The following is a 17,094-nucleotide window of genomic DNA, read 5'->3' on the forward strand; positions in this document are numbered from 1 at the left end:
GTAGAATATATAGAAAATTAGCCTTCTATCAATATATACTATCACTGCTAGTAGCCTGAAGGATCATCCTTGCCCATTTACTCACTATGGAAATGGAAATGGGAAAGGATTTGCCATCTGTCCGTTTCTCAAGGCAGTATTTTAGCCAAGAGAGATTTCTAATTGAAATTATTCTCAAGTCCTCAAATGCTCTACTTGCTAAGACTGTAAGATAGTAAGTATTCAGAACCACCAGTTGTTCCCAAAAATCACTTTAACTTTTTTTTTTTCCCTTTTGCTGCAGCTGCTAAAATACCTGGACCACTCCTCCCTCAATTAAGAAATGTGGCTCTCCTGCCAACTCGTTTCCGTGCGTTGGATTTGATGTTGCTTCCTTCTCCTGTTCATATTGCTCACACTCTGCGGTGACACTTTTACTTTGGGGAATCAAAACTGCTCCATGCCCATTGAAACTGAAACAAAATACAGGGGTTCTTCCTTCTCCATTCAGAAGCAAGAATCAGCAGTTTAACTTTTATGTGGCTATAATTAAAAAATAAATAAAAATAATTAAAAAAACACATTATCCAATCCTGACTCAAGAACTTAAAGTCTCTTTTTCTAATTAACTGTCTTCCTATCATTTGTATGGCAAAGAACAGCGCTGGCAAAGCATCCTAGACCAAGAGGAATCTCTTACAAATACTTTTAAATAATCCGGGATTTCAGAGATAACCACTAATTCACGTCCTTGTAGCTGAGGGCACATGAACTGCTCTTCCCCATCTTCCAATGCTCTCAAGGCCCTGCAGAAATTTGGAGATAGCAGAAGATGGCCAGCAAGTGTTAGAAAAGACAAAGACATTTGCCAAATGCAAGTATACTTTGCTTTGCTCCTACCCTCTCCATTTTTGCAGAATTTTCTAGTTTTATATCATTATTAATGCTACTTTACTGGGTGGGAAGAGAGTATCGACCTCAGGCAAGCCACCCTAGGATGCCGCAAAGAAGAAAAATGCATAAAACAGCCCCAGGCATAAGGATCCTGCTGCGTGCTGCAGGCATCATCTATTCACCTAAATTGTACAATAAAGAAGTGGAGAAAAACTGCAGAAATTGCTTTGAAAACAAAACCAAAAGTGTTTTCCTGGAGCCATCATCAGGTTTGCTTGTCAGTTCAGATGCCTTATTTTGTGCTCCATTCACATGCAAAAAAAAAAAAATGTTTGAAGAAAATTGCTAGTTGTGGTATTTACACCGTTCCACAGGCAGCTGGAGTGAGATTTCTGCTTTGGTGGAGAAACAGCATCAAGAAAATAGTCCAAAACTAGTGACAGTCATCCTGCAAGAACTTTTTAAGCATATTTGCAAGAGGTTTCTCGATTTCCTATGACAGACTCTCTAATGGACCTTAATGTTATGCTTATATGACATTAAATATTTATTTTTACATGAGGTTTTAGGAAGACAGGCCAGTTGAGGGTCAAGATGCTGATCTCAGAAAAGAGACTGAAAGAAGTGGACGAAGCCCTGCGACACCTTCTGCCTGCGTTTGTGAGGGGAGCTCTGCAAAAGGCCCCTGGCAGAGCCCTTTGGGGATGTCAGCAGACATTTGGGTCATTTTAGCCTCCCCTCTGACAATACCATATAATCTACCTCATGCCATGGCATTTTTAAGAAATACTTCTAGAAGCAGCCTTAAACCCATAGGGCTGTGAGCTGATTTTTCCTTGTGATATTTGGCACTTTCCTTAAAACAGTGACTGTTACGGCTGAATTCTGTGACTCTGCAGTCTTTAAAACCTTCAATCTAGGAAGAAAACCCTGAAGACAGAACCCACAAGCTCACAATACACCTAAATCACACGGAATATACTTATTTCTAGGTTTGATGGCAGACAGGAAGGGCTGCTCATTACTCTGCTGCAGTCGTGGTTAATTGTCTGTAGGGTGTGAGCTCCTAATAGGTCTCATCAGACACAGATGATGACAGCTCCTAATGAAAAGAGCTTGAGCAGATGTAAAACAACAAGGTCAGAGGTTGATAGAGACACAAATGAAGGGAGAATTCAAGAAAACAAAGCATCACTTCTGATCCTGACAGCTACTCCGATCAGCACTAGAGTCACTTTTTCACTTAACTGATGTAAAAGCAGCCCAATAAAATTTTGGCTTGTCCCTTCACTATCAAAATACCGCTGTGGTTATCAGACCTGCTAAAGGATAACTATTGACCTGTTTATGCAGGTTTACTTTTCGTATTTGACCAGGAAGGGGCCGCATTCTAGCTGCTTGTTCCCCCTGCCCACCCTGGCACCTCACACTTGCTCAGGCAGCTGCCAAGCAGTCACTTGGGTGGCCGTGGCCTAAATGAGCAAAAGCATCTGGAAAGGAAAGAGCAAGAAAATAACGTGTGCATCTTTATTTTACTTTCCCCTCTCTGAACAACATAACTACTAGTTTTCCTGAGAAGAAAAAAATTATGCTTCTGCTACAGATACGCAAGCCAACCCTCAGAGCTAACCCAGCACACTATTTCAGTGGAGGCAGGTGCAAACACTGGTCTCCATTGCTCCACGTAGTTACAGACTCTTCCCTGAGCCTCCCAAAATGCTTCAAGTCGCATCATTTTCCACTCCAAGTCCTCCCTACCAACTGCTAGGCTCCAAATTACATCATTAATTCCTGTCAGATTTCATGTGTTTAAATGTCATCCATCAAATTTGTATTTAAAAGCCCTTCTCCCCCTTTCCTCCTCTCTCTCGTTTCAAGTATCATTCAGGGAAAGCTTCATGTTTTAATACACACTGACATCAGCTGCCAACCAGTGGTACAAGAGGAAGTTATTTATGCAACTCCTTTGAAAACTAACTGCATATTCACTTGCAGGAGCCCAGTGCTCAGCACGGTGGAAGCTGTTTGCTGAACCAGGGGAGGCAACCAGGGTAGCAGCAGGGAGTTGGGAGCAGGTAGGTGACAATATCCTTGTGTCTCCAAGAAGCCATTTCAGGAGGCATCGCTTCCAGATGCTGTTCCCTGTTACCCAGCATAAAGTAGAGATCATCCTCATCACCATTAATAACATTTAACTTATAGGATCACTGTGAGAATTGATTATTTATTGTATGTGAGGAGTTCTTGCAGGCTAGATGCAGCCTTACTACACTAGCTGGGAAAACAGGGCATATTTAGCCCAAAGTCCCATTAATTGGCATGAGATTTACTCAGAGCAAACATCTTGATTTTTCCTGTAGTAGATCTTTATCCTACAGTTTGAAACATCCCAAAATAGAGCAGCTGAATTCTCTGACATCACTTGGCTTGGGAGGTTACACTGCTGCCCAGGAGCATGAACTTCTCCTGATGGCCACCAAGCACCCCCAGGGCCTTCGACACCAAGGCCCCGGTCACCACCACCACCTCGGAGCTTCTCAGTCCTCCCAGAAAGGCAAGAGCCTCCCTCTGCATTGAACACAAAGTGACCACGCTAAGGAGTTTAGTACACTCCAAATTCCAGCTCAAAAAAAAAAGAGGAGCTGCCAGTGGCCAATATTACTAGGGACAAAATTACAGCATGTGGGAATTACAGATCTGCAGACAAACCAGCAATCTGTGAGGAATTCAAGTTACCAGGAGCAACAAATTAAGACCACAATGCTAACAAAATTAGACACAGTCTCCTTTTAACCTCAACTCTATTTTTAAGGTTTTGGGTTTTTTTTTTTTTTTAAGGTTTTCTATTTGTTTGTTGCGTTGTTAAAGTTTCCGTGAAATTGGGCTGAGAGCAACTGTTTAGGAACAAAGTTTCCCCATAATTTTCTCTCATTGCCCCAAGCTGTGTGAAATTATGCCTATGTGCATGCAAGTTTTCTCTGGGCACCTTTTAGCGAGCGACAGAATTGCCCAGCGGAGACAAAACTCTTGTCACAACATGAAAACCTCCCACATGTTGGCAAACGTGCCACTTGGGAGAAGCAAAGGGGCTTCTGGAGTTTCCTTGCACGCTTGGGTCTTCTCTCAGGGGAGCACCAAGAAGTCACTCTTTGCTAGGGTGACTCTTGCTCATCTAAATCTTCATGTATTAAACCATGGAGGAGCGAAGAGCCAGCACCACCCACGCAACATCCCCGCGCCATACTTAAAGCCTGCCTGTTCATTTGGCTAATTGCTCTAACAGTCCCATCTGAGCGTTCCCTCTCTGCACCTTTCTCCATGGGAGAACCCAAAACGCGAAGGAGAGAGCGGAAACGGCTCATCTGCTGAACACAATGTTCGGAAACGCGAGGTGAACATTCCTCACCACAGCCACAGAAGCCTTCCCAGGCCTCCGACCCCCTCTATTTCCCATTGTTTGGGCTTGCTGGGACCTCAGTAACGACCCCAGCGGTCTCCAGCGGGGATGCAGAGCAGCTAAGGGGAGCAGTGTTTACAACAGGGCACTAGCACAAGGCACGCTGCGCCCTGCTTGCTCCTAACGGGGTATTCCAGGGATTCCTCGGTGCCAACGTGACGGGAGGACTGGTGCAGAGCCGCATCCTCGCACAGCTGCCGCTGAGACAGACTGCGAGGCCCTGCGGCTGTTGCTTTTCTTTACGTAAGAGAAACTTTGTACTGCTGTCCCTTTCTGGCTTTCATTGCCTGCACTGGAAAATGAGACCCTGTGTAAATATAATGTGGGCTGTTTATGGACAGAGACAACAGTGGCAAAGAAATAAGGGTTCTTAAAACTGTTAATTGAAAGGGGAGGAACAGGGCACACTGATGAGCGCGGCCCGCTGGCACGCAGGGTCGCAGCAGTAGCCAGCGACGGCAGGTGCAAACGCTCGAGTCCGCGTGCAGATCCCGGGGGACAGAGGGGCTCTTCTCCGCTGGGACTTGAGCCACTGCTCCGCTTGGTTACTCAGCCGAGAGGATCTGGGAGAGAAAGAGACAGACCCTCCAACGGCCCTGCTCAGCTTGGAGGGGTGCACGTCGTTGCGGCCGCGGCAGCAGGGGCTCAGAACAGAGGTCCATGGCAAAATTACAGGGGTATCAGACAGCTGACATGGCACGATCGTTTGGTAGGCAAAAAATTACTTGCTTTCCTCTCGGCAAACCACACGCTGCATAGCAATTTGGACTGCAAAGACGCTACCCCGGATTTAAAGGGAAACTAATCTTTTATAGGAAACGGACCACAGGGCAAGGGAGCCTGAGTGTGTGTGTGAACACGGCAGTGCACCCAGACCCGCCCGGGCCGCGCTCCTTCGGCCCGTTCCCGAGCCTCCATCCGCTGCCATGGAGTTAACTGTCTCTTGGGGAACGTTTCCAGAGCTGGCTCCTGGAGGTGCTGCTGCCCTGTAACGTTCACCATTTCCAATTTCATATCCACCTTTACCCGGCTCTCTCCGATCGCTGGGTGGCTGCGGCTGCTGCAAATATTTGTAGAGAGCTCTCTGAGACACTAACTGCACCCTGCCAGCCCAGAGCATCCTCGCGTGCTCCCAAATCCTTGCGGCGGCACCCGGGGCTGCTTGGGAAGCAAAGCAATTCAGGCATTGCTGCATCCTAGGTTTAAAACAAGACAATAAGTTCAGTCGAGGATCACTACTCTACATCAAATCCAAGAACATGTCTAAAGAAGAAAATTCTTCTTTTCAAGATATTTAGGTGTATATGTATTTAAAACCTGCCTTAAGATTGTCAAGACACTGCCTACCGGAGGGTAAATTATACTTTCAAAATTATATGTATTAATATTTAAGGCATATAATTATAAGGCAGCAGATATATTTTAAAACCATCATACTTCCAAATGTATTTTTTTAAATAGAAACTTCTTGCATGGCTGTAATGTCTGTCTTTCAGATCTCTTGCCCTGAAGTCTCAACACTAGCAGAGGCAACCGGAGTCGGCACGTTTGACTGAAAGCTGCAAACCTAGTATGTTCTGCTATAAGATATCATTAGTATTGAAAAGAAAAACAAGGAAGCAAATCATACTCATACAGAGCAGAAAAAAATCTGAAAACAGTGGTAAAACTGTGCAGCTAATGGGTTTTCTTCTTATCAGCTTTACGCATGTCTACCAGCTTGTGATTCCCACATCACGACTGATCCTGCTTGTGCTTTCCTGGCACTCCCTGCATAGAGAGGCTGAGTGCCCATGACTATGCAGACCCCAACCGAGGCGTCCCCCGTTGGGCTGGTGCTGCAGACCAAGCCTCCTGCTGCAGACAGGATTCCACAGGAATCATCTCACCCTCGGGATCAAAACAGCTTGTAATTCCATTGCAGAAGGCACCCAGTGAATAAAACCCAAACATCTCCAGGTTACTAAGTCCAGCAGTTCCTAAAAGGCGCTGAATACATTTTACATTCACAAAGCAAATGTGACGAGAGAGCTAATAGAGCTTAACCAACTATTTAACTCAAGCAGGATTCAGATTGCATTGGCTGTGCTTACAGATAGAAACCACTACCCAGAAATTCACATAAGATGAATTGTTATTCAAGAAGCTTTATTCTAATGCTGGCTCTACTGCTAATTTATTTTTGATAAGTAAAATGACCTTCAATGATGCAGGCAGTTTAAACACACCCTTGTGAGGCAGATGTAAGCTTGCAATGACGTACAGAGATTTTGACATTTATACCATTAGATATTTTCTGAACATAGTAAGAATACAGGAGCATTACAGATTATAGGTCATTTACAATTGAAAAGCACTATTTTCACAAAAGCAATGAAATGCCGGACAAAAGTGATTTACCTCTCATTTCTCCAGCTATTATTAGAATTACTCTCAAGCTACAGTCCAAAAAGCTGCTTGTCTTGGTAGCTTTTAATAATGACTCAAAATACAATAACTGAACCATGAAATAATCCCCCAAATAAGCATTAATTCCATATGCATCTAAGCACACATTTACCTTTGACCATAAATGTAATTTTAGGAAAGTGTTTTGGCATCCAGACACTTAACACACTAGCACACTAGGAGAGTAGGAACCCCCAAAAAGTCATGCAATGTCTTAACAACTGGGTTTTCTCTAGAAATAAGCCCCAAGAAGCTGTCAGCCCTAAAAGAAGCATCTCAACTTCTGAGATATTTGCCTGATCAGGAATCAGGCAAACCAGGAATCAGCCTGCAATGGTCCCAGGCTCAGTGAGCTGGGGCATGGCTCAGTTTTCAGTACGAAATGTAAGGTCTACCCAATCCCAGGAGAGTCAGATCACATCTACGGCAGTGGTCTTGCTTCCACAACTGCTCACGTATCTAAGTCTATGGAAGAGCTGCAGGTGAGAAACACTTGCACCTAGTTGTCATTTGCCAACAAGCCAAATGGGTGATTGTGGCTATCTAAAAAGAGAGGTTTTGTGAAGGAAATGGCAAGCGACCCTAAACTATAGCAATGCTACCAAGAAGCTGCTGTAATGAAAAATAGGCAAGAAAAGTAAACTCATTTATTTTTATTGCCTTCTCATTACTGCTGTGTAGTTCAAACTATTCCATGGAGCTGCCAAGCCCACAGCACTACGTGCTAGGAAACTGCTACAAAGTACTCATAAGCATCGAGCGTTTGCATAAATATAAGTAGTAGCTTAAATGAATGCAGCCACAGATAAAAAAATCAAGTTGGTCATTCCCTTAACAGTTAAAAATCGCTGCTAGGGAGAAAGTGCAGAGTAAAAGGCAGAAGATGGTGTCACTGCGTGGAGCACGCATGGGCAAGCACAGGCTTGGGGCAGCTATCACCCAGCACGCTCATGTACGGAGCAGTGACTCAGGATTTGCTTTACTAGGGGCTGTGCAATTGTTTAGGAAAAAGAGAGGAAAGAACCAGCAGGATTCCTCTCATCTAAGGAGAAAAGTTCCCTCTGCATTAATGCTTCTTGGAAAGAAAACACACACATGCGCACACACACACACTTTTTAGCGTCCCAAGCACCACAACTTGATATTGAGCATCAATATGCAGTCACTGTAGTCAAAACAAACAGCTAGAAACTCACACCTTATTATTTTCTGTATCTTATTATAGCAAAAATATTATGGAGAGATCCAAGCAGTCTTCCTTGGGTGTCCTATTTCTGATAATGGGACAAGAACATCTCTGGGCTACAGAATCCTTAAAAATTGTGGAGATGTCATCTCTCACCTCTCCTACTACCGCAACATACTTCTTCAGTCCCCCTTTCCTCCTCCCCCTCAAGAAGGGTCTAACATTTCCAAGACTGAGCTGATGAGGAGCTGTCAGCTCTAATCAGAGTGTCATAGCTATCAGTCACCAGTGGCCCTTGGGCCTTTTCTTCCTGAATATATAAAGGTTGTTATCCTTAAAGTTAGTCAGCATTTCTGGCTGCTAGGGGGAATAGCAGGACTACTATAAATGTTCCCAGATGAGTAAAGCTGGAGCTGTATTTGAGTTCTTATAGCTTAACACACACAAAACTCTTCAGGAGCTACATCAGTGTATGAGGCAAAAAAAATAATAATTTTTCCTTAAACTTACTGCACAGTTCATTTCCTAACTTACACAGCTAATTACGTTTACTAATAGTGCTGCAATTCTATGCTAATTATTGTTCAGTACTGACAACATGCTCGGTACCACACAAAATTGATCCTTGACCCAAACTGCTTAAACAGCCCCAGTTCAGTGCTCCATAAGCAACAGCTCATGAAAAATCCTGCTCAGTTGAAGCCTAAATAATGGTACATCCTGGTCAACCCACGTCACATCAAGTTATTTAACTGGTGCTGTCGAGGAGAGCCAAGCTGCAGCGCGTCTAGCTGGAGCACAGCTTACAGCCTGGTGCAGAGAACAGCCCAGGAACTACTAGCAACGTCAAAAGGAGATTCCAGTGTCTTTTGTGTGATCTCAGCATATTCAATATGCAGGAAATGGATATCTCGTTAGTCTCGCATTTTCAAATTAAATCCCTCCATGCAGAAGTGCAGGGTAAGAGCGCACAGCTGTTGGCAGCCTCCTATAGCTGCGCACCTGATAGCACAGCCTTGCTAAGGCAGCTATATGTGCAGCAAATATACAAAACATGCAAGGTCATCGCTACGGCACTGGCACAAATCATCAAATAAATAGGTGGCTGAAAGGAGGAAATGAAAATTGCAGATCAGCAATGGGGCAAGATCCTTTCTTTGCATCTGCGTTGCTTTACTTCTCTACTTTCCAAAGCATTGGTTCTTTGAAATGAGAATATTCAGGGAAAGCAGATCATCTAATCATAGGGCAGCCAACAGAATCAACCCGAACTTTCAGACACGTCTACTTTGAGCCCCGCAAGCTTCGTGCAAGCAGGAGTCTTCCTGGCACTGTCATTTCACCCGCTCTTGTTTTTGCCATGTTGCCAAGATCACAAGTAATAACAACATGTGTCTTACAGAAATAAAATGGGAAACTCTGAAACAGAAATAATTTACTGTGTTCTATTATTTACATAATTACTCGTGGAAGCCTGAACAAGAAGTCAAATGGATTACAGTGCTTTTGGTTCAATGAAGTCTTAAAAAAAAAAAAAAAAAAAAAAAAAAAGAAATCTTCATCACATGCCAAGGCTAAAAGGATTTTCATTCCTCCATGTGCTTCTCATTCAGGCAGCTGAGCTCCGAGCTGCTCCTGCAGCTCTTCCCCCTCTAGCCCTGATCTTCTCCCTCTGCTGAGCTCTTCAGCCACTGCAGTGTTGGCCCCCAGCAAAAGCAAAGTATTTACAAAACCAGTAGGAGACAATGTTGTTTACCAGCAACATAAACCTGGTACATTCAGAAGGCAGAATTGAGATCTGGCAAGGAATAAAGTTGACCACAACCTAGAGTTTTTCTTCTGTATTTCTCTCCCTTCTTTTCATTTAGATTTGTTCAGTGATTGCAGTTTTGGCAGGTTCATGATTCTGGAGAGGGATGACTGATATTTCTTCTCTCACAGACGTACAAAGCAGGTGAAAGCAGCAGTGCTGCAGTGATGCCTACAAAGATCAGCCAGAACAAACTCTGGGGTTTTGCCTGGCAGTTCATATTCTGAGAGCTGACATGATGCTTCCCAGGCATAGGTCATGCAGAGGCTTTCATGGAGCACCCAGCATCATGAGAAGGAGCATGAGGAGACCACCAGAGTCTTGAGCGAGTCCAAGAGCCCTTAAAGGAAACTTTCAGCTACTGCTGGCTGGGAATAGGACCATAATGATGACCCAAAAGGTAAAGGATTTTACATTCCATTACTCATCCAGCATCCTTACATTCTCACTTTCCTAGTTATTTATACTGCTGTAAAAAGCCTGGAAATTAGTACTCCCTTTCACTTCCTGTCTCTGCAACTCTATAGAGAAACAGCCAGGTTACACAGGCAGAAACACCCGCAAAACAACAATGAAAACAGATGTGTCAAAAAAGAGCGTATGAAATGGCTATTGTGCACGCCACTGATTCTATGAACAATGTCGTGAACTCTCTTAATAGCGCAAAGCTTAGAGGAAGATTTTAATAGTTAGAACTCAGAACTAAGGTTTGAGAATTACTTGTCTCGGTGATTTTTGTTGCTTCACCTTTTCTGTTTGTGTTTTCATTCTGCCTTTGTTTACCTCAGACTTGCCGTTTCACTTTCAGATCAATAATTTCACATCAGTTCTTCAAGAATGCAGTTTTCAAGAGAGCCAAGTATCCAAATTTCTCTGGAAATCAACACGAGCTGGATGCCTCAGTCATGTCGCCTTAGGCTCCCAGCCCAAACACATGTTGTTGGACTCAACTTCCATAGGACCTTAGGCATTTCATATGCCCTTTACAGACTTGATTGTAAGCATGGCTTTGTTGAGCACATGATTTTTTTCTCTATAAAATCATCATCCTGCATCCCCCATGCCAAATTCTAGAAGAATTCTTATCTCCATACACCTAGATTATACGACGCCTGGGTTAGCTTCGTAGCTAACCCAACCTATGAAGGAGTGGGTGAAGCCAGCTCCTTCATTAGAAGCTGTACAAGGAGGCCCTAGTGTGCACTACTAATAAAGCAGCGATGATGCAACCAAGCAGCAAAATTCTGATCCCCGGATTTCCTAATTACTATGTAAAACAACATTATGATTTCCCACTGAATGGCCAGAATCTATAACCTGAACCTTTATTAACAATTATGAAGTACCACAAGTTCTTTGCATAAAGCAGGCTCCTTAGTGTGCAGTTTGGTTGCTTCTAGGGTATAGCCTACCAGCAGCAATAAAGAATGCATGCGTAATATATAGGGACAACTAAAAACAAGTTCACTTGTGGAATTTAACCCTGGAACAACTTGGCACACTGTATAAAAAAGTCCTGAAGGAAAGATCACAAAATTCTTACTCTTTTGAGCATAGAATACTTTGTTACATGGCTTCTGGTATTGAGAGCCTCAGAGATCAAGGGACTAATCACATTATCACACTATTCTTAAGAGCACACTCAATATTTATGAGGATCTTAACTCCATGTAATGAAGGCTATATTCAAAGACCGGGATGACTAGGATGCTTTGGATATAAAATTAATCAACATGCATGAAAGAAGATCTCATAGTCAAACAGGAAAATCTGCATGTAATAACAAAGATAGCTACAATCTGGCAAACTATGTCACAAGGAAGAAAAATACTATGATTAAACATAATAAGACTTCACTTGAAATGTAAAATTCTCTGGATCAAATCCTGCTAATTCACATAAGAATGGGCAAACAAGGCAGAACTGACTGTGCAAAACTGGCCATCAGAGAGGAGGAAAACCATTGGGGGAGAACTAGGTGATGCTACGTGGTCCTTGGAATCGTGCTGTGACCTGTTTCCCCTTGCACGTCTGCGAGACACGAGTTTGTCCTCACGCGCAGTGCGGGGCTTCTCGCATTTTGAGCCAGCAGCACCTATTTCTCCAAGAAACCATTGTTGCCCGCTTGCGAATCCTCACGGCGATGATAAAGTGCCTCACACGAGCTAAGGATACTGCTGACTAGAGTAAGTTTTGTCTATATTTTCTTCCAGTGTTTTCCAAAATTGCACTCTTTCCTAGGTAATAATCAGATTTGACATTAGCACAAAAAAAGGTGAAAAATGAAGAGCTTGCCCTGCCCCTTCGTGGTTTCCTCCCTCAAACTATAAGCACAGAGCATAGTCTCATTATAATTGGGGTTCTCTTTATAGCATTACATATTTTAGCTCTTAAATTGCACAAAGATGATTCAGTATGAATATATTACTATCAAAAATGTGAACTCAGAAGTAATGAAAATCAGTTTTGCTTAACTCTTAAATGTCTTCACATTTAACAATTAGCACTGAACCTTTCCTAACCCTTCAGTTACGGCTTGCGCTACATAGTTTTAAACTTGACTTTCAACTTTCAGTAACCATTTGCATTAGGTATCTTCAAAGAATGGTATTTGAAACTATGTGTCGTAAGGAGAGACTAATTAACACAAATAGGTTTATTAGCAAGTTAGAGGCATTACAAGACAAAAAATAGCAAACAAAGCTCTAGCTTATTTTTTTGCCGTAGATACAGAACTTCAAGGACAGACTTACACCAGGCCAGGCTCTGCACTGCTACGTTACCATGGGCAAGTCACCCAAACTCTGCAACTCCATTTCCCTTTCCGTAGTGGGATGTAAATCTCATTTACTTTGCTTGGTAGGTCTCCAGCTTAATTAAATCATTACCTTTAAATTAAAGGCACTACAGAAATGCTAGGAAGTAGCATCTGAATTAGAAGGTGGAGGTGACACCCTAATGAAGCAAGACTGTTTTCATTGCCAACAGCAGGCACAGTAGAAGGTCATCCACAGCGTAATTGGGAAACCACATTCCAAGATGACTTGTCCCAAAACTTTATTAAGGAGGAGGAGATGCCCCAGCATCATCAGACGGCTGGAATGCTGTCCTGTAGTTTCATAGATGATCTATAATGGGTTCATTAGTTTTCTCATTTCCTTACTCTTTCTATTCCTCATAGCAGCAAAATATCACAGCTTTTGAAAGAATGTTTTTTCCACAGGCAACTGTTTTCAGTATGATCAAAGAGCCATTAAGAAAATTGCAGAGGATCATTTTCCTCTGAGACAGTCATGTTCAGCACAGATTTTCAACCTTTTATAGGAGAGCAACAGCAGAGGAACTCTAGCCTTAAGTCTAGCACAGCTCCCCTCAAATATCATTATGTTCTGACATTCCCCATACAAACTGGGAATTTCCAGCACTGGGTAAATGTAAAGGTGCTACTGAAAGATCCGCTGTTACTGCACAGGCTTTTTAATGTGAAACTATTGGAAAATATATTATTAAATTGCAGAAAACAGGCACCTCTACCTCCTTGGCACTGGCCTCGCTCCATCAGGGATTCACAAGAGAGCTGGAACAGTCTCAGGTAGGAAGCTGGAAATGCCTCCTGTATCAGTGACCACCCTGAACTTCTATCAATGCAATGCCCCAAATACCGGAAAACACATCTAATCCTGAAATCGTTCCATCTGGGCTGGAAAATCATTGGAACCAAAGCTAGGGAAAGAGGCAGCTTCATCCTTTGCTTCACCTGAGAAAGGTGACCCGGGAATGACGCGTTCTTCACCATCTCCTCGTATTCAGAGGTGGGAGTGTAAGCACCAAGAAAACCATTTCTGCTGTTCGGAAAAATCCTCTAGCAATGAGGAAAAAGATGGTTTACAGGAGGGGTCAGCCGAGAGTTTTCCTTCTCTTACGTAAGATCTCCTTACATTGATAGTATTATCTAACTGTGAAAACGCTTGGGGATTATATTTGCAACAAAGAACTTCATCTATCATCTTCTTTCCTATTGATTAAATACAACTTTTCTTTAAAAATACACATTGGTGACCAGGAAAGCCAAAAGGATTGCAGGAAGTTTTAAGAGATGATCTGATGGAAAGTGCACATGGTGTATAGCGCCCATACAACTATGTTGTCTCTTTGCTTATGTCTGCCAGCTGCCTGCTAATCCTTTCCGAGACCACTGCCCTGCTTTGACTAAATTAGATAGCAGGAAGAACTCCCAAAGCTCCCAACACTTTCATTTATATTTTTTTAAAAAAGATTGGAGTAGAGACTCTCACAGGGCAACCAGAGAAAGGTTAATGACAAAGGTCAATTTTTATTTGGCGTCAGAGAACCCACACAAGGGCTCACACTGGAGACAAAAATCCTTAGGAACCAATTCCCATTTGCTCCCACTCCTCCGTGAACACTTGTTTCGAGTAGCAGAAGAGCTGAGAAGCCAGGGATTAACTACAGTTCTCACGACAATCTGTAGGCCCAGATAAATCATAACTTTGGACTCTACTTCCCTCACCGTAACGCGGCTAATGTTAAACTCCCTTATTATGTTGCTGCAATTATTCATATTTGCACAGCACTTTGAAGGTCTGAAGAACTATATGCTCTAATTATTACCAGTCTTGAGACATGAACTGAATATTCAAATGCCAGCTGATTCATACGTAAGTGCACACCACATAAGCATGCAATGAAACACAAACTCTAAGGGTAAAGATTACTTTTAAAGAACCCTTTATAGAAGTCAGGTTTAAGCCCAACAGCCACATCATCTTTGCCACAGCTCTTTTATCAGATTGGATTTCAATTATTCCGTGTTTTGGATTTGCACTTTATGAGACATCAGGTTGGAAATTGCCAGAACACACAGATATCATGCAAAAACCAGGTGATATGGCTCTTTGCTGAAACTATTAGGGCCAAGTGGTAAACAAGACAATGCGTTTTTATTCATAGCTTCCTACTTGAGGGGGCAGGAGCAAACTGTGATATCTTCAGTCTTTGTACCTTTGAGCCTCCCACCACAGCGCGCTTTGCATCAAACTCGATACCTCCCAAGACCTGGCCTTTACCTTTCCTTAAAGAGCAAACCCTGTCTAAAATAATAATAATAATAAAAAAAACTACAGCAACTGTGCTGGCTGAATTTTCTTTCTAACCCTCCTCACATCCCTGCCCCAAGCCAAACCAACCTGGTCAACTTATTCTGACAAGTGACTAGATTTGTGTCTGTTGCGCATTTATTATTTTAATATAGTATAAATATAATCTAATGCTTTAATGTAGTAGCATAAACAAATATGCTGATTTAACACCTAGAGATTAAAAAACCTATATGCATAGCACAAAATTTATACACACACAAAGTCCATTTGCAAACACGGAATTATCAGTATTACCAGACACAAGATGCATATTATTTTTAATTACATGAGACGGATGAATATCAACAAGCCTACTCTGTGCCTAATTAGCAAGAGTCCAATAATCGTTTCCCTCCCTGCTGTTTCTGCCTGACAAGGATGAGAAAGGAGCCCTGTCGAGGGTGGTACAGGGAGGATCCGAGCGTGCGTTCTGCACCACCCAGGTGCTTTGCAGGGGCACTAAGTGCCAAGGTGCAAGTGCCTCTGCCGAAGAGCACATGGGGCCAAGACGTTTAGTTTAGCGGGGGGGAAAAAGAGGGGAAAAAAGAGACAGAAAAAAAAGAAGTAAAAAAAAAAGAGAAAAAAAGAGAAAGAGAAAAGAGAGGGGAAAAAAGAAAAAAAAGAGAGAAAAAAAGAGAAGAGAAAAAGAGGGGAAAAAAGGAAAAAAAAAGAGAGGGGAGAAAAAAAAGAGAGAAAAAAGAGAAAGAAAAAGAGATAAAGAGAAAAAGGTCCTTCGCAAGGAGCTCAGGGCTGCCTTCCCGCCGCCCGCAGCGGCCCGGGAGCCCCCGGCGCATCCCGGCTCCGGGGCGGCTTCCCCGCAGGCGCCGGGCGAGGCGCTCCCGCTCGGCTCCGCCTGCACCTGCCGCCACCGCCGCCCGTTTGCACCGTTCCCGAGACGGCACCGCTCCCCGCGACCCCGCGCGGAGCACTGCGAACAATATATATACACACACACACACATCCACAGACGTGTATATACACACAGAAATATATATTTTACCTCATAACTAAGCCTAGAAAAACAAAGGGCGCCGCTCTGCTCGCGATAAAGTGCCGAGGGTGGCCCGCGGGCGCGCGCACGCCTCACCTGCCACCGTGTACCGGTCCAGGTAGTTGAGCACGTTGCCCACGCTGAGGATGCCCGCGGCCGCCACGCGGGCCCGGCCCAGGCTCGGCGCCTTGTGGCGGGCGGGCGGGCGCGCGTGGCTCTTGGCGGCCGCCGGCAGGTTCATGCGGCCCGACAGGGTCTGCACCTCGCCCTCGGCGCCGCGGCCGCAGCAGCCCCGCTCGCCCTCGTCCTCCTCCTCCTCGTCGCCGGCTCGCAGGCGGCCGCCGCAGCCGGGGCTGCCGCCGGAGGAGCCGTCGCTTTCCAGGCACATCATGGGCGGCGAGTGCGGTGCGCAGCAGGAGCCCGCGCGCGGACTGGTGGTGGTGGCGGCGGCGGCGGAGCCCGCTCAGCGCCGCAGCCCCGCGCCGCCCGCCCGCGGCACCGGCCGCCGCCGCCGCCGCCTCTGACAGCTGCCCGCGCGGGGCGGGCCGCGGCCCGGGCCCCGCCCCGCGGCCCCGCCCCAACGGCCGCGCGCAGCCGCGGCCCCTGCGCCAACGGCGGCGCCAACGGGCGCCCGCTGAGGGGCAGAGCGGCCCCCGCAGGGCCGTGGGCTCCCTCGGCGGCGCCTGGTCCCCCGCGGCGGGGAACGGGCTCCTGGGAGCCCCTGACCTGCGGGGATAGCGAGGTGCCCCGTGCCCCAGCCTGGCACGGTGGTGGCCCTCATTAAGCACCTGCTTTTATGATTTTACCACATCGATGCTTACGAAAGAGGGATAGGGGGAGTTTTATGCTCACTGGCACTAACGCAGTATCAACATAAACTTCACAAGGGAAGTTCTCCACATTCTGCCCTCAGAACCATATTTAAGAACAAATGCTCACAGCGAGAAGGCTGCTTGGACTGTCTCCACACACAGAACAGTCTACAGTAGCTCAGGACACGGCTGTGAGGGAAGGGACAACACGGCCAGGGCACGACAGGGCATGCGGGAAGGTGCTGCCACCCTCCCTGGTTCCTGCTTGGCCCCAGACACTTTCCCTATGCCCCAGAAGTTGCTTCAGGAACAACCTGCCCCTTCAAAGGGAGTAAAATTGCTCCAAGAGTCCCTGTGC

General features: G+C 44.9%; 1 protein-coding gene across 1 annotated transcript in view; it reads right to left on the minus strand.

Annotated features, from left to right (window-relative positions):
* SPNS2 (SPNS lysolipid transporter 2, sphingosine-1-phosphate) overlaps positions 1 to 16,315 on the minus strand; it is a 103,206-nt gene extending 86,891 nt beyond the window's left edge. The window contains exon 1 of the mRNA XM_088530100.1: positions 16,021 to 16,315. Within this exon, the coding sequence (XP_088386226.1) occupies positions 16,021 to 16,315 (295 nt within the window). The remainder of the gene's footprint in view (positions 1 to 16,020) is intronic.
* Positions 16,316 to 17,094: the final 779 nt, after the last annotated feature.

This window comes from Tinamus guttatus, unplaced genomic scaffold, assembly GCF_059628265.1.
Source record: "Tinamus guttatus ecotype Peru unplaced genomic scaffold, ASM5962826v1 Tinamus_guttatus_pri_ptg000356l, whole genome shotgun sequence".
Classification (NCBI taxonomy): Eukaryota; Metazoa; Chordata; class Aves; order Tinamiformes; family Tinamidae; genus Tinamus; species Tinamus guttatus.